The sequence below is a fragment of the Terrapene carolina genome, unplaced genomic scaffold (assembly GCF_002925995.2).
Source record: "Terrapene carolina triunguis isolate 2854851 unplaced genomic scaffold, T_m_triunguis-2.0 Scaffold231, whole genome shotgun sequence".
Classification (NCBI taxonomy): domain Eukaryota; kingdom Metazoa; phylum Chordata; order Testudines; family Emydidae; genus Terrapene; species Terrapene triunguis.
Genome location: NW_020664582.1, coordinates 10364082 through 10389699, shown reverse-complemented (window position 1 = coordinate 10389699; position 25618 = coordinate 10364082). Strand labels below are relative to the sequence as shown.

General features: G+C 45.9%; 1 protein-coding gene across 2 annotated transcripts in view; it reads left to right on the top strand.

The window, feature by feature from the left end:
- Window positions 1–25618, top strand: part of RAP1GAP2 (RAP1 GTPase activating protein 2) — a 251691-nt gene that overhangs the window by 4472 nt on the left and 221601 nt on the right. For both annotated transcript variants that reach the window (XM_026656558.1, XM_026656556.1), the window contains exon 2: window positions 5635–5751. In XM_026656558.1, the coding sequence (XP_026512343.1) occupies window positions 5635–5751 (117 nt within the window). The remainder of the gene's footprint in view (window positions 1–5634; window positions 5752–25618) is intronic.

Genomic DNA, 25618 nt, shown 5'->3' with positions numbered 1-25618 from the left:
AAAAAAAAAAAAAAAAGCCGCGATCGTGATCTGCGGCGGCAATTCGGCGGGAGGTCCTTTGCTCCCAGCGGGGGTGAGGGACTGTCCGCCGAATTGCCGCCAAATACCTGGACGTGCCGCCCCTCTCCGGAGCGGCCGCCCCAAGCACCTGCTTGCCAGGCTGGTGCCTGGAGCCGGCCCTGTCTGGCATCACATCCTAAATAATGTTTCAGGGACATTAGCCTGGCCTTGGAGACAATAAGACAACTGAGGACAGAGTTGATGCATGGGCTAGTCCGAACAAAACATAAGGGAAATGGAAACTACCTGCTACAAACTACTACAGCAGGGCCGGGGAAGGGTCGCTTCGCAAGTGGGGGATTTTGTTTCTTGTGTCCCTTTAACTGAAGTGGTATCAGCGTGGGAGGCCGCACAGTTCTTATGAGACTGGGAGTCAGGACTTCTGGGTTCTATTCACAGCTCTTCCACTGACTTACTCTGTGACCTTGGGCAAATCATTTGGTTATGATTTTCAAAGCAATGGAGAGGATTTTGGCACATATCTTCCATCCATTTTAATTTTAATGGACGAGATGTGTCTAAATCCCCTTGACTGCTTTGGAAATCTTACTCTTTGTGCCTCAGATTTATTTATATGCAAAACTGCTAAAAATAATTATTATAGGAGCTGTGTGAGCTGTAAAGGTTGCTGAGATCCTTGTGTTAAATGGATCAGAAGTGCAAAGTTTATTGTAAGTGAAGAGAGAACAGTTCAGTAATGTTACCTGTTTGAGGTGGAAAAGGTAAACTCGGAGTATGGATAATATATATTCAGGCTTGGAATCAACTTTAGGTTTCCATAAACAAACCCAAATGTCTATTTTCCTAATCTGGGGCCCAGTCCTGCATTCCTTGCACACACACATCTCCCATTCAGAAACCAGATTATGCTCTCCGTTGCATAGATGTAAATTTGGAAGAAAGTGGTGGATGAGATTCTCCACTGGTGCAAACTGGAATCAGTAGAACTCTGCTGATTTAAACCAGGGAAGGATTTGGTCTAGGCCGTAGAGAAATTAATGATGTAATGGACAGCAAAATCTGGCCCTTCCTTGGGAGTTTTGGGTGTGCAAGGGATGCAGGAGTGTGGGCCCCTCATCTGTGTCTTTGGAAGGTAGGGGCCACTGATTGGCAGGTGAGAACAATTTGTTTGGCATTTATATTCTGTCCTGATCTAGACTTAGATTAAAATTTGTTGGGAAATTGGTGGCAAATGCCCTTGCTGAGCAGTTGCAAATCCAGCCCTGCATAGACTTGTGGAAAGATTCTAAAACGTGTTTTCATTATACCGGAAAATGAAACAGGATCACGGAACCGTTTCTCAGCTAAATGTAGGCCCTGCAGCCAAACACGTGGTTTCTTTTCCTTCCTTTCCAAGATGCAATTGGATAGAACCAAAGGGCCTGATTTTTTTTGATCCCATACACCTGGTTTAATGACTTCGGTGGAAATGGTCGTGACTTACATCCATGTAAGTGAGATCAGAATGAGGCACCAAATTTTTGGTGGATACTAATTCCTTGGGCACACGAGTTAACGTCTTATTAGAAAGCAGATGCTCCAGCACTTTAGAGAATGGGTACGGGTTGCTTCTGAGCTTTCTTACTGGGGTATAAACCAGGATTAACTCCTCTGAAGCCAATGGTGTTACATTGGGTGTGACTTCTGTGATTTGAGATTAGGATGAGTTTGGGAGTCTTGGGTTCTATTCCTGGCTCTGTCCATGATCTGTGGAATTACTTTGGACAAGTCACCTAACCTTTCTGTGCCCCAGAGGACACATGATATAGCTATAATGAGTCAGATCCTCAGCTGCTATAAATCGGTGGCGCTCCACTGACGCCGAAAGAGTTCTGCTGATTTACAGCAGCTGAGCAGCTGGTAATGCTCCGCTGCTGGAAAACACCGAGGCTTAACTAACTAATGTTTGTAAAATGCTTTGAGATACATAGATGAAAGACACTGGTGGAATGTAAAGAGAGCCATTCTCCATCACTGGCTGCAGAGTCAGTGTGTACTGTAGATATATATGTATCTTAGGTACATATCCTGCACCATAAAATCTGTGCATATCTATAGGAGGATAAAAGAGTAAATCAATGGCAAGAATAGAGCTTACGTGTATTCAAACACCAGGACCTGCTCCTTTTTAAAGAGCAGTTTACACAAGGTGCTGATGCAAAGAAATTCCTTTAAGCAGCATATGTCGCTCCAAGCCATAGGGCTGTAGTTGTAGCCAGGGCCGGCTCCAGGCACCAGCGAAGGAAGCAGGTGCCAGGGGCGGCAGTGCGTCCGTTGTCGGGGCGGCACGTGCTGATTGGTGGCGGCGGTGCTTCGGATCGGCGGCAGGCACTTCACTTGCTGTCTTGCCCGTCGGTGGCACTTCGGCGGCAGCTCGATCGGGTGGTTCTTCTTTTTTTTTTTTTCTTTCCGCCACTTGGGGTGGCAAAAAAGCTGGAGCCGGCACTGGCCGTAGCCACTGTAAATGCTGATTTACATCAGGTAAGAATCTGGCCCATAGTGCCACTAAATTAGCTAGGACCTGTACAAACAATATGGACAGCAAAGAAACTAACCAGCTTGAATCCTGGGCTGCTCCAATTATTTTCATGGGGTTCAGGACGACTGTTATAAATCATTGATATTAAACCACCCTGTCTGCTACAGCAAGGCTTTAGAGAGAGCAGATGATTTTGTCTGTAACTGGTCTAGATCTTACTTGATTTGACAATGCCCAGAAGTTGGTCCCTGCTCCCTGAGAGTGAAATCCATGCACCCTGCACAGTTCAGAGATAAAACAGACCCTCACCTGGACTTGGCGAGCAGTGAGCTGCCCCACCTCACCTCTTGCATGGATTGTTGTGCCACTGGATCCACGCAAAGACATCTTACATCTCCATTTCTCAAGCCCTCCTCAGTCTGACCCCATTGTGGGCTTTCTGCTCCCGCCTTACGCAGGGCTGGATTGGAGACCCTTCCCATGATCATCCAGCACAGCTCCTATGTGGCCATTGGAAAATTTGGTGTCTAGTCAATTTCACAGATTGTCCGGATGCTCATTGGGCCTGATCCTGCTCTCATTTACATTAGTGGAAATCAAGAACAACTGCCCTGAAATGGAATTACACCAGAATCGGGCCCTTGGTGTTCAGCATTGAAAGCAAACACTTTGGGGAGGGTTGAGGGGGGGACGGGACTGTAAACCATTCACTGTGTGAACAGCTAAGTTTGAAAATACAACTTTAAAATCGTAATTCCCCACCCCTGCCCCTGTGTCGCACTGAAGAAATGACTGGGTGCATTATGTTTTTCTGAAGCATCGTGGACCTGCTGGGGGCAAGATACTAGTTCTGATGGACCAACTGTCTGATCGGCTATGGCAAATCCTACATTCCCTAGGAGTCAGAGCCGCCTCAGAGTAGCCTTAAAGTTCTTTGCTTCAAACAAACAGACCCTACATCAGGTTGTTCTGAAAGGGCAGTTTGAGAAGAGGAACTTTCTGGGCAGAGATTCAGCTAAGATCAAATGTCACTGTCAGGTTTTTAAGGTCAGGCTTGACAAAGCCCTGGCTGGGATGATTTAGTTGGGAATTGGTCCTGCTTTGAGCAGGGGGTTGGACTAGATGTCCTCCTGAGGTCCCTTCTAACCTTGATATTCTATGATATTCTGTGTCTAGTGGATAGGACCCTGGACTAGGGCTCAGGGGAGCTGGGTTCGATTCTTGGCTTTGATGTGCTGTATGGTCTTGGACTTGTCACTTCCCCTCTCTGTGCCTCTGGGTCCCCTCCCTCCCTTTGTCTGTCTGTCTGCTTAGATTGTCATCTGTAAGCTCTTTGGGTCAGGAACTGTCAATTGCCACATGTACAATGCCTAGCACCGGTTAGGAGCATCTAGGAGGTACTGTCATACAAATAATAAATTATAATAACCCTGCACTAAAAAAATGCCTCCATGTGATCATTTGAATCTCAGATGGAGTCAGTGGGAGCTGCGGGTGTCCAGCACCTCTGAAAATCAGGCCCAAGATGTTTAAACTAGGAATGGAGGCATCCAAGATTAAGGGATGCTTTTGAAAATTTGATTTGTATTTAAGTCATGGATTTTTATTGCAGCCAGGGAGCACTGAGTGCCACTAGAGGGCGCTGGTAGTTCTTCATCATCCATAGGAGCTCATCCTAGCAGTTCCCTGAAAGACCTGTGATTTCAGGTGACTGCAGAATGCTATGGAAATGAAAACAACTTGCTCTGGCTTGTTTTAATTTTCCAGGTGGAGAACTGTGCCAGATAGAAGTATCTTTATTTACTATAAAACCCTTTGCTCTTCTGTAGCGCTGTCCAACCAAGGATCCATCACTTCAGTATTCTTGGCAGAGAATTATGATTACCCCCATTACCTACGTGGGGAAAGTGAGGCACTCCATGGTTGACTGACTTGCCTGAGGTCTCCGAGTGAGTTAGTCACAGAGGGCCTGATTTTTGTTTACGCTAAGGCCTCCTTGCACCGGGGCATATACATTGGACGTATAAATTACATTTGCACTCACTTTAAGGCCAGCACTGTGTAAAGGGGCCTTACTGCAACTGAGAATCGGGTACAAAGCCATGAACAGAACCCAGAAATCCCAACTCCACGGGTAAATCCTGGCCCCTTTGAATTCAATGCCAAAACTCCCATTGATTTCAGTGCGATCAGGTTCTCACCCTAGCTCTGTAGTAGCCCATGTATAGGGACAGGGTTCACTTTCAGGCTTGGCTTCTCCTGGCTGTGGCTCAGAATTTCACGCTCTTACGGTGCATCTATACTGCAGCAGCTGGTTGATGCACCGTGAGCTAGCTATAATCTTGCTAGGTTGGGTCTTGGAGCGGTGAAACCACAGCAGTGCAAGCTTTAGCGCAGTCTGCACAAACCCGCCTGTAACCCTGGGGACTAACCCATGATGAAACTCCAGCTTGGCCATTCTGTGATGCAAGCTAGTGAGATTAAAACTAGCTCGGGGTGTGTCAGTGTGGGCTATAATCACACACCCGGACATATCTTTGGGGGTTGAGCCACAGTTCTACCCCTTATCTATGGGGCTTTGGGCAATTTCTGTAACTTCCTTGTGCCTTGCTCTCCCTCCACCTGTAAAAGAGGGTCAGTAATGCCTGTCTATCTCACAGGGGCACCAGCAGGCTGAATTGCAGTTGTTCTGAGATCCAAGGCCCTGTGGCTATGCAAAATATTGGGCTTGTTTCTTCCACTGCTGAGCCGGGGGCTTGTTCCACTGACAGCACTTGGAGGAGAGAACACGCAGTGCTCTCCTGGGGGTGCCTTCTTAGGCTGCCTAATGTGGTAGCCCAGCACGAACAGCACCGTAAGTGCGGCAAGATTGCCCTTGCAGGTCCCCATTTATAAACAGAAAAGGGCCATGCAAGGAGGAGCGAGGATTGCATTGTAATTCCAGTGATTACATTTCTATTTGACCTTGCAACTCTCTGCTGTTTCCCTGAGCCAGCCATTCTTTTGATCGTGTGTCTCCCTCGCTCTTTGGCTCGACAGCTCTTCCCTAATAAATATTTCAGTTCTGTGTAATTCTCATTGTTTGTTATTTATAGGTACGTCAAGGAAGGCCGCTTTCGGATCGAGGAGAGAACGCTGACGGCTTTCCAATGGCTGTACTCCCCGCACCAGCATCATATTGTCAGCCGAGCTGATCTGGCATCACCAAGCAGGTAAACAAACTGACAGACAGAAAACATTCTTTCATAAGCACTCAGAAAGGAGCAGTTGCACCTGTGCTGTGGGTGAAAGGGCATTCGGTAAAATCTTTGACCCTCCCCTAACGGGGTGTTATGAGCTGATCCCCCCCCCCCCCCCCAGGCCTGATGGAAGCTCTGAGGCTTCACGGTGCTGCTCCTTCAAGGAGAAGAAAAGTGCCCGCCAGCTGCCCCTCCTTTCGCCTTACCATAAGCAATCTGCCCCTGGTGGGCAAAGATCCTTCTGTAGCCGATGCAAAGGTTACATTGGAAATCAGTATCCCTGCTTCTTCTCATTGCACAGGATTTTGCCCGAAATATTATGTGGGTTACAGGTTGTAAGAAAAAAGCTAAACGCAATACAGTAGCCACGCCTAAAATGGTGCCAGTAGAGACCACACTCGGGTCCTGATTCTCAGCTACACTCACACCTCTTCACACTGCTCTGGTAGTGCACAGGGGCCTCAGGTGAGTGTTAATGTAACTTACGCCCACTTTAAAGGCTCCTTTGCGATGTTGGAATGAGAACCAGGTCCTTTGTTTGTTTTTTGTACACCAAAGCAAGCAATGATCAGTTAGCCCACAAGTAGCAGTGAACAGCACAGCCATGAAAACCCCCTCACTCCTCACAGATGGCTGTTTTAACACCCGGGCCCAGGAGTCTTGCGCTCAGCAAACACGTTAGACGCTCATACGCTGTCGTTGTGGCTGATTTGGGTTAGAGGCCCATCTGCTCAAATGACAGTTTGTCTGCTTGGAAAGGTTGGGTTCCAGTTGCATTGCTGTACGTAGCAGCCAAGACAAATGGCCTTGAGATGGGAAGTCTGCGTGACTCAGAAATTGCTGCTGACGGAAGTAAAAATCCTTCATGGCAGCGGGGATGTGCTATTTTTCATACTTGCTTTTGAGGGCTAGACAAGTTTTACAAGTTAGGATCCTGAATAATGAAGGAAAAGCAGATACAGATGTTGCTCATGGTAGCATAAATCTGGCGTAACTACACTGAAGACCAAGCTAGTTGGGAGAGGAGAATCAGGGCCCAAGATGTGTGGGAGCTTGATTCAAAAGCAGAACCGTTTCTCTGGGAGGAAATCTTTTCTTGCAGGTAAAGCCCTGGAATCAGAGATGGGAAATCCAGGTTCTATTCCTGCCTGCCACAGACATCCTGTATAAGCCCTAGTAAGACACTATTAAATCAAAATTCTCCACTCATTCAGGTGCTAGTGTTCTGCTCCCACAAAGCACAGGTGAGAGAGTGATGACCCATGGGGCAAAGTAATGGAGAATCAGTCCTTTATCTCTTTGTTCCTGAGTTTCTTCATCTGATGTTAAAAACGCTCCCTTACCTCACAGAGGGGCTGACTAAATTATTATTTGTGAAGTGCTCTGCACTTCTCTAGCACCTTCCCTCTGAGAATCCCACAGTCTTATTACTGCGGGTGTTCAGATAAATAGATCCTAAATCCAAATCACACCAGATTCTGGAATGCACGAAAGTGACCTGCAACAACTGAACTTTGAAGGCCAGATTGTCTGCTGAAGTAACTTTGTGTAAATCTCTAGACTAAGGCTGGAATTTACAAAAGAGCCTCAGGTTGCAAGGCACCTCATGGGGATTTCATTTGAAAATCCCAGCCAAAGTTCTTAATCAGTTTTATAGTCTGTCCAAAAACAGAGAACAGAGATACAGCCAGCTGTAATAAATATTGGGTCAAAGTCTCCGCTGGTGGAACTGTCTTGAAGTCAACGGAGTTATTTTAACAGAGTGCTTGGCCTGCTATTCATAATGTGTAGGATGTTCAAAAGCTGTTAAGTGACTTTGGCGCACAAATCCCACTGAGAGTCGCCTCAGCACTTCTGAAAATTCCACCCACAAGCAGTTCAACCAGCTCTACTACATGTACACAGTTTTGCCAATGCTCAGGACCTTGTTTTGAGTCTCCTCATGATATCTGGTTTGTTTCTTAAAGTCCCAGCTCCTGGAGTCATGTGAATACATGAGAATCTCAGCTTTCTTTCTTTTTTTTTTTTTTTAAAGTAGGTTTCTGGTCCTTGTGGTTGCAGAGAAAAGCTTGAAAACACAATGCAAGTGCACCCTAAAGGCTAAAAGCCAGAAATTAAAGAAAAAGAACTCCAGATTATTAAAAGTTTCATGATTTTAAGCCAATCCCAAATTTTTTGGGGACCTGACTCATGATTTTTGTACACTTGAGGCATATATTGAAAATGAAACAGAAGCAGCAGGCTGCATATCGCATAGACTGAACTGTTGAGTGTACATAAAATATCTGAAGAATATTTGTTCCAATACAGAGATTTCATTCAGCGCCTACATTCTTTCCTTCAAAGCTCGCTGAAAATACATCTGTGAGCCACTGATCTGAGGGGCACTATAGCTTTCTTGGCCTGCAATGCATATGCATGGCTGCCATTTTAAATTGAGTGTTTTGTGATAAAACACCAATTAACATAAAAATCTTGTGGGCCGGAAGCAATACATAACACAGTACCTATTTTCCTGCTTTTCAAGAGCCTTGAAGAACATCTCTGCACAGATACACGTCTAAAAGCTTTTCTGTTTTTATTTCAGGAGCAGTTTTGCTCCAGGTACCTTTAAGAGTTCTGAAGTATTTACCTGCATGGATTCACATGAACAGAAATATCAAGACAGGCAAAGAAGAGCTGGAAACAAAGGAGAATTTAATGGAGCTAGATGTTCAGAGAGCGAGAACCCTTTCTAACTGGGGGTGAGAGAACTATAATGAAGGGTGAAATTCACCCCATGCAGAGCCAGCACAAGCCCTATGTAAGCCCTCGAGATAAGCTCCACTGGGTCTTGGGGCATAACCCACTGTGCGCTGGTGAATTTCTCCCTGTGTGGTGTGGTTTTGTTCAGCTTTGGTAGAACTTTCTGGGAGGAATTTCAGATGTGGCGCTAAGGCCCAGGACCAGACATGTTGGGCATCGTTTTGATCTTGGTTACATGTGTGTCACTCAGCAGGAAGTCCCGGGAGTGAAGTGAGAGCAAAATCAGGCCTGTTATACCGGTATCTCTCCCCCCCACCGCCCCGTGGAGAAAGCAAATACCACGGTGAGGATATGATGATGTGGAGAGAAGGCAGGATTTAGAACTAAGGGCCAAATTTGCGCAAAGAGCTCGGAGCCAGATTTTCAAGAGGGAGCTTTTCAAAGGCCGAGTGCGGCCCTCAATTCCCACTGACTTTGGGTGCCCTTTGCACCTTTGAAAATCTCCCCCCAAAATGCTCAGGACCCCCAGTTGGGGCCAGATTTTCAAAAGAGACCAGCACCTAGTAAGCCGACCTCTTTTAAAAATTCTGTCCCAAGTCTTAGCAACAAGAAGACTGCTCGAGCATGTCTCTTTTGTGCGTGCTATAAGCCATAATAGTTTCCCTTATTGTTTTAAGAGCAGACGTGAATTTGAATACATATGTCATTCATGTGACAACTGTTTTCTTCAAATGGTGATTTCTCAGCAAGGGACCATCCAGAAGGACTTTGTAATTGCCCCTCTGCAGTTGGCAAAGAGTGTTTATTTTATTTAAATTACTAAGCTGCCTGTTAATTTTAACGGATCTTTGCAAATCACCACCCCTGCTTGCATTAATCTTGCTGTTGATGCATTGTTTCCCTAGCTGAACGCAGAACTTAAGTGCAAGAAATGTAATCCATAATTAATGTTCAGTATTGTTAGAGTTAATTCCATTCGCTTATTTGATTTTCCCAGTGGGCAGGGAAGTTACTTGGAAAAAAATCTATTAAAATATGTGGAAAGTCAGTGGCCAGATTAAGTGATGCCTCGAACGTTGTGTGATGAGATGTGATGTGATGAACAACTTAATGATGGTTAATGGAGTGCATTGGAGACTGCCGAAGCCAGTGCCTCTGAAGCAGGGGTTGAAAGAATAAGACAATGGTTCTCTTCCAGGCTCCACCCACAAAATAAGCTCTGCCTGCTCAAGATGCCAGTAATGAGCTGCTGCCCTCAGCAGATGGTGGAGCTGCTCAATATATGATCTTGGATGCTCTCTGGGTTCTGTTTCTTCTTGGTGGGGCTCAGATCTCTTGCTTGGTTCCTTCTGCTTGGCTCTTTCTTGACTGGGGGAAAAAATATATCGTCCAGGTCCACCCCCACCAAAATTTGCAGTCACCCACAATCGACGGTGTAGGTCTTCATAGTACAATACATGGTCTCCCGTCTTACATGCTTGAGCAATGAAATAGTTAGCAATGTTGACCTTTTAAAATATCGTCATCAGAATTAGCACCCATGCAAATGAATAGAGAAATGCAAACCTCAGAGCTGTTGCATCAGATTCCCTGCAAACTCAGAGCGTTGCCCCTGGATTGGTGGCAATTGGTTCACGTTTTCCAAGGTTTCTTCCATGGCAGCTAGAGACTCCCCTCTTTTAAAATGAAAGTGGAGACTCTGGAGAATGAGAAGGCAGTTTGGGAGCAGTGCTGGTGTGTTGGATCCATGCTTGTGTACCCCCAATTCAAATCCTGCTTCAAAGTAACACTGTATATCATGTATGCCGTGATGCTGAAGTTTTAATTTCCTCGGTTTAGTGTTTCCTCTGAGGAACTGTCTCCCTGTATTATTTTTGGTCTTTGCTGGTCTGTTTATTAACACACTGCTACATCTCTGTATCTAATTGCACCCAACCGCTGTAGCAGAGAGCATATTTTGTTTTCCTGTCTGCCTTTGGAGATTATTGATAGGGGAGATGCAGCATGTGCTAGGCATTAGAGTGCAGGATGAGGAGTCTGGAAAACCAAGTTCTAGTCCTGATGCTGCCACAGGTGCAGTCTATGGCCTGATGTAAATCAGAGCCTCTCTGTGCTCTGAGAGCCGACAAGGAAAGATCTATATATGAGTACATATGAGGGTAGAAATGCTTCTTGTTGCTGCGGTTTTAGACATGGACACATTTAGCATGTCTGTTGGGCTGGGCGCTGCATGTGTGGCACACCATGCCTCTGGGGTGGAATGACGTGCCTTTTCCCATGACTAGTGACGTCATCACATTTCAAAGCAGGGTTCTAATTGATACAACTCTGAGAGATTAGCTGGTGGCTGTTAGGAGATCCCAGTTCATTTCCTGCTTCTGTACTGAAAGCGTAGGCAGATTCCCTAACTAGTCCCGCTTTGCTGCTTTGGTTCAGGAGTAGTTTGAATGTGTTAAGATAGTCTTGATGGACTTGGTCTCCAATTGTCTGACCAAAATAGCCAGAGTACAATAATAGCGAACACTTGTAACCCTCATCGCCCGTAGACCTCAAAACACTTTACAAGGATGGTTAAGCACTACTACTCCCATTTGACACCAGGTCAAATTAAAGTTAAGCATGCTGCAGGCCCGCCCTGGCCGACACCCTGAGGGCTACGAAGTACAGCTGGACGCCCTGATCGTCGGAGCCCTGGGCGCCTGGGATTCCTGCAACGAGCGTGTGCTGGGGACCTGCGGGATCGGTCGACGCTACGCACGGCTCATGCGGCGCCTCATGGTCTCAGACGCCATCCGATGGTCCAGGGACATCTACATCGAGCACATCACCGGCCACCGACAGTACCAGGAGGCGTGAGCCAGAGTGACATCGTTCTCCCACTACGAGAAAGGGACCAAGTGACCTTCTCCGTTGGATCATATGAACTGGAACCATAAACTCCCTGAACATTAAATCTCACCAAATGAGGGTCAATCCATCCTCATCATCATATCCACTCATTATACTCCACACCCGAACATAGCCACTCTATGAACTTCATACCCTCATATCTCAATGCCTGTACTTTGACCCATCAGCCTTTTACCCCCAATCGGGGATATTGCAGATTATGTATTCCTCATGCCACCTGATCTTAAACCAAACTTTGCACCCTCGATAATTTGTACGTTATTCCCTGATAACCAGAAACTTCTATGCTTAAACTCTGTACCATTCACTTTTTTTAACATCATCTTAATAAAATCTTTTTGTATAGAGGTAGGGCCCAATGATGCCTACCAGGATCAGGCCTCATTGTGCTCGATGTTATTGAAACACACAGAAAACCAGTCACTGCCAGGAAAAGCCTATGTAGCATCTAGAAGCATGGTAACATCATTTAGATCCACTTTAATTTCTATAGCTGCCATTCGTTCACAATATGTTAATAGTAAAGAATCAAGTCTGCTACTTAAACAAAGTGTTTGAAAGCCTTATGAGGGTACATGAATGGGCCAGAACGTCCATCAGAAATGTGATGACCAACGGTAAATTCCTCATTTTTAAATCGAGACTTTCTCTGGGTAATGTGAAGCAGAGGCTTTGTCTGTGTTTGTGTAAGGGGTGACCCTGTGCAAAACGTGCTGGGAGCAAGCGAGATTAAATCCTACAATAGAACCCAAGAAGTTAGAGGTGAAAATGACCTACTAGGTCTTGTCATCCCTATTGCGGGAACGAGTGTAGCATTGCTCATGATGGCATATTTTTCTAGTGCTTTGTCCTCCTGGCTTCTTCTGGCCACCACTTCTGGGCCCTTCCTGTTCTAAAAGGTTCTGCATCCCCCAAATGTTATAAAATCATATAGGGAACAAGCGAATAGGAATAAGTGACAGAACAGTAAGCCAAATGGGCAATAATGTGTTGTGTTATGTTTGTCAGAGGAAGAGTTAGTCATTGATGGTAAATAAAACCGTGTTGGAACCGAACCAAAACCCACCATTCACAACTCCCCCTGAATTTTGGGGAAGTTCTGAGCTGGATCCAGACTTTGTGACTCAGGCCTATCTCAGTAACTAAAAACTAATGGTGGAATCCACCCCTTTGCAGAGAGACAGCCTGAGGACTAGGACCTGCCAAGACAAGTCACACACCCTAAATGAATACCCTGCTTGTTACCTCAGCACATCAATGCACGGATGAGAAGGAGACTACCCGTCCCTCCCCCAGACTTCCAATGCTACTTCAGTGGCTGGCAACCACTGCCACAGGTGGATTGCGATCTTCTTCTCTCTTCTCTCAGCTGCAAAGGAAGTAGCGAGGAAGGCCTCTCTTCCGGAAAATCAGTCTGTCAGCCTGTTGATCGTATTTCAGCGGCTCCTGCCCATCTCTCTTTGTAGAGCCTGCAACGTACTTTCTGATCGGGGTGCAAATTATGTCACTTTGCATTATTGAGGCGATGGGATACATTCGCGGTGACAAGGTAATGGCCGTTTCTGAATATTGCATTGCGGGTTTTTTATCTCCCTTCATAGCAAGGCTCTTTGCAATTTCCAGACACCCTGGAGTCCTGACAGGGCTTCATTTTCCTTTGATGGAAAAAACAGTCACGAAGAGCTGACAATCACACGGACCTCTGTGCGGTGACACTTCTTCTGCATAATAACAGGGTGGTTGGTCACAGGGTGATGTTTACAGGGCTTCAATTAAAGCACAGTTTTGGTGCCTCACGTGGCCTCCCAATCGCAAGATGCTATAAGGAGTTTCAGGCTGTCACAGCGATCGCGTGTCACATTAATAATACCACAGCCTCTATGTTGCCGTTGCTTTCTTTGCATAACGATCGCTGACCCTGTCCTGACAAGAGGAGGTACAATTTGGCAGAAGGATTAATAGCAGGTATGCTTAATACGTCTGTATAAATTCACTTAATGGTCCTGTTCAAGAAAAGCCATCTTGGCCATCTGGCGACAAGAACATGGATATCGTTGCTTTATGGATTTCACATCACCTGGTTATAGAAATGTTTCAAATTCTGCTCCCACCAGCACCCAAGTAGCCCCTTGTGAGGTAAATGTTCTGCCTGGAAATTCAGACCACATCCTCAGCTCATGTAAATTGGCATACCGCCACTGACTTTGATGGCTCTACACCAGTTTACATCCCCGGAGGATCCTGCCCACCAAATCTAGAGGCAGTACTCCTAGGAATGATTACATCCTGTTCCAGCCAATCCGTGTGGTAGAGGTCTTCTGGGGAGAGATGCCTTTTGAAGTAGGAGGATCCAGCATCACTGCTAGTGGCAAGGGTAGAGCAATGCGGACTCTGAGGGTTTGGATGGTGCACACGACATGTCTGAAAATAAGCTAATGGAAATGAAATCAATACACCACATCGAATTTAGCTTATGCGAAACTTTTACAAACCCAGGAGGCTTTCAATAGCAATTAAGGCCAGCAAACTCCCCATGTTATCTGAAATACGTATTTGTGCATGAAATTATGTTCTCCTGTGTATACAGCCTCTTCTTCATTTGGAAAGTGTGCGCCGCACGCTTTCAGAGTTATCTAGTTCCGGGTATTTTCAGGTAAGGATAGAAGAGAAAAGGGGACAAAATATGATGTGGATCCCAACCTAAGAGGCATGTAAACAAAATAAAATGAAACCCACCATAAGTGAACACACAAAAGACCAGCTGTTGCTTAGAGCAGTCACTGACAAAGGTAGAACAGAATTATACACCACAGAATCTGGGATCCTGAGACAGAAAGTTGCCTTGTATACTCACATTGAGGCTAACTCTGCTCTCAAATTGGTGTAAATCAGGTATAACCCTGTTAAGTGAATGGTTCCTCCCAAAATAAAGCTGTCACGAGAGGGGAATCAGACCTGTTTTTCCTTTTTTGCTGCTCTCAGTGGTGTTCACAGTGTTGCTAATGGTGTCTGGTCTATTTAGATGGTAAGCTCTTTGGGGCAGGGACCCTCTTCTGTTCTGTGTTTGTACAGTTTCTAGATTAATGAGGCCTCTATCCGGGTTGGGGTCTTGGGGTGCTACCGAAGTATAAATAAATACACCTCTAACTCGATATAACGCTGTCCTCGGGAGCCAAAAAATCTTACCGCATTATAGGTGAAACCGCGTTATATCGAACTTGCTTTGATCCACCAGAGTGTGCAGCCCTGCTCCCGCGGAGCGCTGCTTTACCGTGTTCTATCAGAATTTATGTTATAGCGGGTCGCGTTATATCGGGGTAGAGGTATATAGACAGACTAGCTGAGTAAGTTGTCCATTACAGCGGAGATGGAAAAGCTGGCTTAGGCCTGATTTCTCTAGTGCCTTGTGCTAATGTGTTCTCTTCCACCTGTGCAAAGTGGATTAAAAAGCTGCCACCTGTATGAGTGAGTGATGGGAGAATTCTGGTTTGGTAGCAGTTTAGGCCTACTTTTCACAGCTGTAAATAACTATCCAGGGTGCAGAGCAGTGCACAATAACTGGAACAAAAAGAATAACTGGAAACAATATGTAAGATGATTTAGGAACAATGCTCTTTATCTCACTTGCCATGCTGAGATCCTATTTGCTTTCCAAATCCTTACTATTCAAGTACACACAACATTTTTTTATTAGTTTATTGTCCCAGTGGCCTTCCTCGCTCCAGGTTATTGGGGCACTGTGTAAACCAAGTGTTTCTATTTTTAAAAATGGTTAACTTCTTGCTTCCCTACGTAGTCTTTGTCTGTTTCACATAACTTGAGCTGACAGTTTCTTTACCCATAACTATCTCTAGGCATGCTGTGTCTTTGTATGGAGACGTACAATGAACATGAAACCAATACAACTGCAGAACAAGATGACATTATATAATCACATGGCAAATACCATAGTCTGAAATGTTTTACATTTATATGTAAATATATTACATAGCTCTAAAATGTTTGGTCCGATATTAATTTTATCCAGAGTCTTATTTATAGAGGCCTTCAAATACATTAAATGCAAAAGAAAAGGGTCAAATTTGATTGAGGAATTGGAGTGGCACACCAAAGCTTTTCATCTGTAGGTCACCATTTCAACCGGGGCCCATGCCAGTAGTGACAGGAAGTAGTTACCATCCAGTGCCTGTTTGGGGACCAGGTGAAACAGAGTTGGGGACCCAGTCCAGTTCCTAGTGGGCAGATGTCTGAATCTCAAAAGCTAATTCAGCAAGGCACGATAAGCATTCAAGTAGTCCCATAGGGTAACACTTTCAATTACACCTAGGTGGCTTAGGTTCTAACTCCCATTGACTTTCAGAGAGATTTAGGCTCTAAAGTGCCCGAGTCACTTCTGAAAATGGGACTTAGGATCCTAAGTCACTTAGATCCTTTTGAAAATTTGCAAATTGACTTCAGTGGGACTACTCAGGTGCTCTACATTAGGCACATGCTGATGTTCATTGCTGAATCAGGCCTTAGAGAGTATGCATTCTAGATTGGGTTTGCGCTGTATCACAAATTAACGTACCAGTTCTTGATAGGCTTTCTGAGTCTGGATTTTTTTGTGGTTCACATTGGCCTTTCCACACTAGTGTTGCATCGGAGCAAGTCATCTAACTACTTAGATTGTAAGCTCCTTGGGGCAGGGACTGTCTTTTTGTTCTGTGTTTGTACTGTGCCTAGCACAATGGGGTCCTGGTCCATGGTAGGGCTGCCAGGCATCCGGCTTTCAACCGGAACACCCAGTTGAAAAGGGATCCTGGCAGCTCCGGTAAGCACCGCTGACTGGGCCGTTAAAAGTCTGGTCAGTGGCACAGCAGGGCTAAGGCAGGCTCCACGCGGTTCCCGGAAGCAGCCAGCATGTCCCTGCAGCCCCTAGGTGCTGGGGCAGCCAGGGAGGCTCCGCACGCTGCCCCCGCCCCAGCACTCGGGAACCACAGCCAATGGGAACTGTGGGGGCAGTGCCTGCGGGGGTGGGCAGTGCACACCATGCAGAGCTGCCTGGACGCCCCTCTGCCTAGGAGCTGGACATGGTGGCTGCTTCTGGGAGCCATGCGGAGCCAAAGTAGGCAGGGAGCCTGCCTTAGCCCCACTGCACTGCCGACCTGGAGCTACCTGAGGTAAGCGTCGCTTGCCTGGAGCCTGAACCCCCACCTGCACCCCAACCCCCTGCTTTAGGTCAGAACCCTCTCCCACACCCTAGCTCCCTCCCAGAGCCTATACCCCTGAGCCCCCCTCCTGGAGCCTACACTCCGCACTCCCTCCCACACTCCTACCCCAGCCCTGAGCCCCCTCCCACACCTAAACTCTCTCCTGGAGCCCACACCCCCTCCTGCCCCCCAACCTCCTGCCCCAGCTCTGAGCCCCCTCCTGGAGCCTGCACCCCAAACTCCCTCCCACACCCCACCCCCTGCCCCAGCCCTGAGCCCCCTCCTGCCCCGCAAACCCCTCATCCCCAGCCCTGTCCCAGAACCTGCACCCCCAGCAGGAGCCCTCACCCTCTCCCATACCCCAACCTCCTGCCCCAGCTCAGTGAAAGTGAGTGAGGGTGAGGGAGAGTGAGCGATGGAGGAAGGGAGGGATGGAATGAGTGGGGACAGGGCCTCAGAAGTGGCAGGGCCTTGGAGAAGGGGGCAGGGCAAGGTATTCAGTTTTGTGCGATTTAGAAAGTTGGCCACCCTAGTCAATGCATAGGGCTCCTAGGCACTTTGGTAACAATACATCTAACAATCTCTGTGTGTGTGTGTGTGTGTGTGTGTGTGTGTGTATCTGTGCACAAACACTGTAATGTTCACAGGTCTTAAGGTCTGACACTTGATAATATTTTTAAAAAAATCTTATAAATTGCTGCCAAACTTAGTATAAATATTTAGATAGTTCTAATCCACATATATAGATGTTTCTGTATTCTGCAAAATCCAGAATGTTGCGTAAACTGGCCGCCATCCACTAGAGGGCAGGCTAATACGCTAGAGGCCAGATTCTTTGCTGGTGTAGCTCTGCTAACTGACTTAAGCTAGGTCGATATTAGCCACTTTTAAACTGATTTAAGTGCCACCACACCAGGGCGTGGCACTGATTTGACTGAATCTATTTCTAAACCAGTTTGATTAAATTGCTGCAAGTTTGGTATAGACCTGGATTAAACCGCTTGACAGGGTTACACCATTAGCCTGATTTTGACAGCTAGCAGAGGGGATGCAGCATAAACTGGGCTGAGATTTAGAAAGCATGGGTCAAATAGAGGCCAGTAGAATTTTTGCCATTTATTTTAGTGGGGGCTCTGGCCCTTAAGGGCTTTTATTTGAAATCCGGTCATGATCCATGTCTTTCTTTATTTCAATCATCCCGTCACATCCCAACAATGGGGTATGTGCAGTATTAGAGACTCTGCTTTCAGAATTTAATCAGAAGGGTTTAGGGTTTTTTAATAAACGGCTGAACCCTTCCTTTCTAGAGGAAAACAAAAAGATTGGATAGGCTGGAGGAGCCTCAGCTTTCGTAAATTGGTGTTGCTCCATTGATGTCAACATCAATTTACACCAGCCGAGGATCTGGCCCAATAATTTAATGCTTAATGACCCTCCCCCCTTCATTTTTACCCCTAGCCACCCCTAGTAACAGTCTTAGATTCTCAGTCTGTTACCTCCTTTAAAATGCACATACCTTTATTCCAATTTTTCTAATCTAAATGCTGGCTGAGTCCACACGGGCGGAATAGAGGGGATCGGCACAGATGTATTTTAAAAAAATATTCTTTTGCATCCAACAACTGTCGCCCTAATGCAGTCAAAACATTTTAAAAACAACTCTTTTGTCTCCTTTAAAAAGCACAGAAGGATTTGCTGCGATAAACAGCACCCTCGAGCTGCTAAAGCCCCCTTGTGGCAGTGAGTATTGTTGGTGTTTTGCCAAGAGCCCATGGAGCATTAAAACAGCAGGTTAGCAAAGCCAGACACATAATCTACTAAAATCAACAATGCAATAGCTGCAGCTCCACGTCAGGAGCACGGTGTGGCTGGAGCAAGTACATTTCTCTGCATTTATTTAGCCTTGATGGTAACCGTAAGTGTAAATTTTGCATCGAGAGAGCAGCAAGGAAATCAAGGTAAGATACCGTTTGAGTCGTGCTAAATTTGAACTGTGGTCACGATATATAGCAATATTTGAGGACCATGTGGCTATCCATATGTGAAGTAGAAAATGTATACACGGCAGCTCTTTAATGGAAAACGTGTATACATACTGTATAAAGTACATAATTGTCCTTGTCTCTCTACTGTATGTTTGTGTGCATGTAAATTAAGGCACGTCTGGAGGAGCTATTGTTTCAGTGTCTTAGAAATATCAATTTGTGTGTCTGTGTTAAATGTGTAAATGAACAGGAAGGCTTTATACATTAGATGCATGTGGACACCAAGAATATCCTCCTTGATTCGAATGTGTGATCTGTATGTAAGTTACCGTCGCATGCCACATTTATTTGGAACAGCAAATGATTTCAAAGCTTATGTGGAAATTTGAAAATTCAAAGGAGGCAACTTCAAAAGGTCTCTTCAGTGCTCTGCTCGCCTATGTCAATGGGGGAATTCTTGATTGTTGGTGCTCTTTTCAAATGGCTTTTTTACTAGAATTGTGTAGGGGGACATTCTGCCTGCAGACAGACACCACCTCTGCGAACATGCATCTCTAAAGTACTGTATGCTTGACATAAATAGGACAATGGAGAAGCTTTCTCTGAATATATATCTTTACTATCGCAGTATGTTTTCAGTAGAGACCCTCTTCCCCTTTGTTGTGTTTGTGGAAGATCTCTCGCTTATCTTGAGAAGACAGGGCATAATGCATGCTCATAAAGCATATACAGTGCACAGCACTGCTCTTGTCAGTCTCATTTCTGTGGGCACAGTACAAGCGACGAACCCTGTTCATGTGCTATACCACAGCAGTGATAAGGGATGGGAGATTGGTCATTTGCATCCCAGGTGTAAAAAGGGAATGAGATTTTGACTTCTATTCTGATTTTGTGTATTCCAGGCACTGCCTGTCTTTAAGACCCTTGTTGTTATAGTATTGCCAGGGACATAGTATCTGCCCACACGGCACATTATATTCAGGATTGGAAATCAGCCAGTCTAAATTCAGACTAAGAAGTGGGATTCAGTCAGCATAACTCAGTTTTTGTGTGTAGCAGGTTTAACTAATCTCTTTCTTCCTTTACAATAGATGCCTCTTAAAGGGTAGCTGATGGTAACCCTATGAATAAATATGCTCTGCTTCTATACCAGATCTTTTCTGCACCTCTCCTCCTTCATTCTTTTTTGCTAAGGCTATTTGCATGAAAATAGGATGATTATTTTTTTGTGTGTGAGTCCATCTGCTTCTGCCGTCTGTTCTGCACCTGAAGTCAGAATCACTTGTGTATCACTATTGGCTGTGATGGAAACAGATACATGATCCCAACCTCAGCCTGAGGAGCTAGAGATTAGCCAAAACCAGGGTCATAAATCTGAACCCCTCCAGTTTCATGTGGGGCACGGATCCATGCCTACCCCTGGTTCCAGGTTGGAACCTAAACCAGAAGGGGCTTTATTTTCTGGTTCTGGTTTGGATGAAGCTGAAATCTCACAAGAACATTCAAGATTTTGTGAGAGAGGCTGATTTACTGAGATTTCTGACATCATGGTCTGTAATCTTGCAAGAACATGATGTAGGTATAACCCAGTACAAAATCAAAATAGCCCTGATTTGGCCTTGAATCAGAACTGTGAACCCTGCTTAAACCTAACTGTGATCCAGAACACCTCTCTCAGCCCATCTCCTCTTGGCCATTTGGTTAAACAGTGCGGAGCGTGGATAGATTTAATACGTTACAACTTAATAAGAAAAGTGACCAGAAACCCACCTGCATGTCTTCACCCATAAGAAGAGACTGATCGTAAGGCAACAGTGCGGGAGAACCATTAAGTGGATTTGTAGGGGAATGGTCAGATGGAAAGGGAAGGAGTCCAGACCAGCCCTTTTTGCTTCAGCTGTTGTCCCCTATTAAATACGGATAAATATGCGCTGCAAAGTTAACATAAGAACGGCCATACTGGGTCAGACCAATGGTCCATCTAGGCCAGTATCTTGTCTTCTGACAGTGGCCAGAGCCAGGTGGCCCAGAGGGAATGGACAGAACAGGGCAGTTATCGAGTGATCCATCCCTTGTTGTCCAGTCCCAGCATCTGAGTAGTTAATGCTACTCCAAGCAGCAGCAGCTAAGGGATCACAGCAAAGGACGGAATAGTCCTGAAATATAGCCCTGGTGATGGTAGTGTCAGGGGGAGTCATGTTATAGTATGTCCATGCAGTGGTTCTAGTCTGTTTGCTTGCTCAAGAGTAGTGGTCGTGTGCTCTGGATCTTCAGTGTGTGTGGTGGGGGAAGCTGCCCTCTGGGGATGTACTGTGTGTGTGTGTGTGTGTGTGTGTGTGTGTGTGTGTGTGTGCTGCATACTGGATCTTCTGTGATTCAGTGTGGGCGTGTGTGTGTGAATATGTATGCATATGTGTGTGTGCACACTGCAGTCTGGACCTTCTGGAGATGCAGTGTGTGTTTGTGTATGCACATGCACTGCTTCTTTCAAGGCCCCTCAGAGTTTTGGTGCATCCCTTCCGAGCTACGTTCACGCCCAAGGAAGAGCGTGAGACCCAAAGAACTAGATCCTCTCAGTAATAAAGAGCAGGAGGAAAGAAATACAGAAAATCTGCGATGTATGAACAGATTCTTTCTAAAAAATATGGCCCCGTAGGAAATTTCACTGCTCTTTAATCATTGTTGAAGGGATGGGATTCTAATGTGGTTAGCGCTATGGCCATAAAATGCAGAATAGCACTGCACGTTAAAATGGGTTCCAATTAATAATGGTTAAAGAATACATTGAAAGATTGGAAAGCTGTGAAATTTCTTGATCTGTCATCTTTTAAGATCAGATAAAACCCTTGACCCTAGAAAGAGCAGAACCATTGAACACACAGATGTGGTATTGTGGTGTACCCCCATTTAAGGATAGTGTTGTCCCAGAACCAGTCAACCATGTTCCATGGCTCAGCCCCTTTAAGAGCAGGCATGCTGGGATGCGTAGTTCCCTGAGGGATCCTGGGGAATTGTAGTCAGAGGGAGGGGAGGAAAATATCAGGTGACAATCATGTGACCAGCCACAGTATATAAAGGAAGCCTGTTGCTCAGAAAGCAGAGGGATGCAGGAGTTTGCTAGTGGTGGAAATCTTAGTTGACAGACCTGCAGGGAGCAAAGCAAAGCGTGGGTGAAGCCTCAGCTGGGAAAGGCTATCTAGGACTGTGAAGCCCTGGAGGGAAGGTTAAGGGTGATGAAGCTCTGGTGAAGGTCTGCAAGGACTTTGGGACGGGCTGGACAGAACTGGTGAGCTTGGGGAAGGGGACTAGAAGACTTGCTTTCAGTGAAGCTTACTTTATGTTCATAAACCAAACCCCAGAAGAGGAGCGGTAATTCAAAAGTGCCAGTCGTGGGTGTTTTTCTTGATGGGTATGAAAATCAAGGTAGTGGATGCACCTGATTGCAGAGTAGGTAAGCTGCTGCTTCAGGTATATATCTGCCCATGTTCATCCCCACAGCAGGTGAATTTCCACCAGGTGCAAAGGTCTCAAACAAAATCCTAGGCACCCCTGAAGTCCCAAGTAAGTGGTGTTACTTGGGTTTCAATATTGCACAAGGTGCCTGCACTAGGGTGACTCTTGCATATGCTGAGTGAAAACATGCATTGTATGTAAACTAAAATGTTTGTATTTTAAATAGATTTATTTGGCTATAAGGGCAGCACGTGGTATGTTCAAGAGAGACTGGCTCCCAGTATCTCTTTAATCTTCTGAGTAACCAAATTAAAGTCAAGACTGTGCCATGTACCCTGCAATCTCTTACTGTCATCACTGTGTGCTGGGAAAAAGTACAGTGCTAAATGAACTCAGGACAATCACTCCAGCTCCTGATATTTAAAAAGTCCCAGTCTAATAATAATGGTCTATAATCCTTTTTATATTTTTAAGCACTCTCCAAATACTCATGATCTGCAAGGGTTGGACTTGGTTCCAAACTTTCTCAAAGTTGAGCAGTATTTGGATCTGGGCTTTAGGTTAGGGCCCATCTCTAACGTGGACTAAATACTAATTAAACCAAAGAAGTTTTTTGTTAAATAACAACTGCATTGTGGGGAAACTGCACATTCAGCATCTCCACATTGCTCTGCCATCAGTTATACAACTAGCCAGAGCCCCGGCACTGTTGGGTGTCTAAAAGACTCTTGACTACTGTGTAGCAAGTAGCTGTTTGAGGGTAAATCATTGCATTTTCTGTGAAGTAGGAAGACTAGTATAATGGGGCACCTTTTATCCCAGCACTTTCTATAATAGGGGAAGGACCCTGTGATGGGGTGTTTACCCCATACTGGCAGCAAGGGGTTAATAGGGCCCTAGAGAGGCTGCGCAGAAAGCGGACAATAGGAGAGGGGCTGCAAGGAACAGCTAATCAGGTCCCAGGAGGCCCATGTAAGAAGAACTGCAGGGCAGAGCCTAGACAGTTACTCCCTGAAGTTTAAGGAGGGAGGACTGGGTGTCTGGCGGGCAGAAGGAAGCTAGCGCCCTGGACAGAGCAGGGCTGCTAGCAGGGACCAGGGAAGCTAGAGAAGAGCTCCTGGCTGGCTGCTGGGATTTGCAGGCTGAGGCACTGAGGCAAGGACGAAGAGGGTGCTGGGACCACTGGGGAAGTGGCCGAATAATTGGCTGCAGTCGCTGCTGGGGAAGTGGCGGGACAGTTGGACTGCGACACTCGCCCCCGGAAGCGGGGAGCACAGATCACGACACGGCCGCAGGGTTGTGTCATGAAGAGAATGTTGCGTTCCTTGGAGCGACGTGGGTCCGGGAGCAGAAGTGACGGCGGGCGAGGCACCCCCGGGCGTTGATATAGTGATGTGTGGCGCTAATCCCCAAGATGATCAGCAGGAGGCACCAGCATGGTGAGTGGAGCTCTGTCACAGACCCCAACAGCCAACACTCAAACTTGGGCAACTGGAGGTAAGCTTCTAAATAAGTGGCCTGACCTTAAAAATGCTGAGCACCCCTCAGTGTCAAAGGGTGCTGCTGGTGCTCAGTGCCTCTGAAAAATCAGGTCGCTGACCTAGGTGCCTGGGTTTGAAAATGTTGTTGGTTGAAGTCCCCTTGTGCTGGCAGCGAGTGAGAGCCCTGTAAGTGTTAGTGTTGTGTGCCTGGCTTGCATGGTGCCATGAACCAAGCTAACTTATTACACAATGTATTAGAATACGCCTGCGGCCCTGCCTGATGTGCGGGATTTCTGTATTCCGAGGGGGGAGAAGCCTCTTCTGTCCTGAGTCTACTGGGGGTGTAGAGAACTGCACGGGCTATGTTCTGCTCCCAGGGTGTCAGAGGAACTAGGAGTTACTTGTATTGCATAGTAGGAGAACCAGGCTTTGGGATTTGGCCCCTTCTGCAGCTTGGAGACAGTCCTTCATCCTCTTAAAAGCTCCTAGGTAACAATGAGATCTATACTGTATTGAGAAGACAGATTAGCATCAATAGACTTTAAATGCTGAACTAGTTAAACATATTGATCTCCACTGCAATCCTGTTGGCTCCTGCCCCTGAGAAATTCAGGCTTTAAATTGTTTTGCCTTCTCTTCCTCTAAGAATGAGATTAGCGGAAGTACAAATACTCGTAGACATTCAATAAAAGCTGATTTTTTTTTTTTTGGCTATGACCACACGCAAAGTCCCTTGTCAAATCACTTTCAACAGCTCCAGTTGAATCAATGCTATTTTATTACGGCATCGTCTAGGTACATAACCAACTTGTGCTCACTAATGACATATGGCCAGATCCTCACCTTGTGTCAGTTTGCATGGTTACCTTGAAGTCAATGGAGTTAGGGTGAATTACACCAGCTAAGGATCTGATCTGCTTCTGAAGTAGCCATTTAACAAAAGGTTTTATGGTATGCCCTGCAAAGATAGATTGTAAGGATGTCTTCCCTGGTCCACTTGAGTCCCCCGCACCTCTTCATCACTCACCAGACTGCTGGTTCTGTGTTTTAAGTCTCTGGAGTCCGAACAGAGTCCATGCACACTGTTTGTCTTGGAGTCCTTAGAGGATCTGCACCCCAAGAGTTGGTCTATCTAGTGCACCATCCTGTTTACACCATACAGTCCATTGCCCAGACCCTGGAACCAATGCTGACCCCACAGGTTCCTCTGTATCTTAAACACATCCTCTCCCAAAATCCCACTGATGATATGAGCCTTCTGCATTGCAGATTAACACTCTCTCAGGTGGCCTGTGATTAGGTGTAGTACATACAGGACTCGAACACACAGCATTGTTCTTCAGTAGCATAACAAATACACAGATATACCAAAATAATAAATCTGATGTATGGTTCTCTGCCTCAGTTTCCTCTCCACTCAAGAATATTCTTTGAGATGGCGTCAGGGTCATCTGAGGCTCTCCAATGTCCTTCTGTTGTAGTGGTTGGGTGGGTTCTGAAACATGGAGCCTTCTCCCTTAGCTTGCCTCTTTGACTGTGGCTCATCTGTCCCCTTCCCTTCTCCTGCCCAAACTTCTTGTGTGTGTCTTTTCCCTTACGAGTCCTTTTTAAACACCTGTTTAGTCACTTCTGTCTTGTTGGCCTCCTTGGAGAATTTCCACTCCCTCCGTTTGCACCTGCCTTTAGACAAGAGGAGGAAGTATCTTCTCCCAGCTTGGGCAACCCCTCTTAGGATATCTGTTCCTTGATCAGCCAATAATCCTTATAATTGGGCACTCCTCATTGTCCTCGGTCTGGCGTCTACCCGTTGTAGATCCTGTCGGCAATGGTGGCTACCCAGAGGCAGAGGAGCATTTGTGAAAAAACAGTTTGATGTCAACAGCTGCATAATAATGCCATGATATCAACCTGAATTCATACATGTGACTTACGTTTCCAAAATCGCGTCAGTCTATTCCCATTGATACTCCACTTTACTTTGCACAAATAAATCAAACATCCTTAGTGTCTTGGTTGTATTTCTAGTATAACTTCACCATCAATATGTTGTGATCAACAATCTTAAAAAGCCACC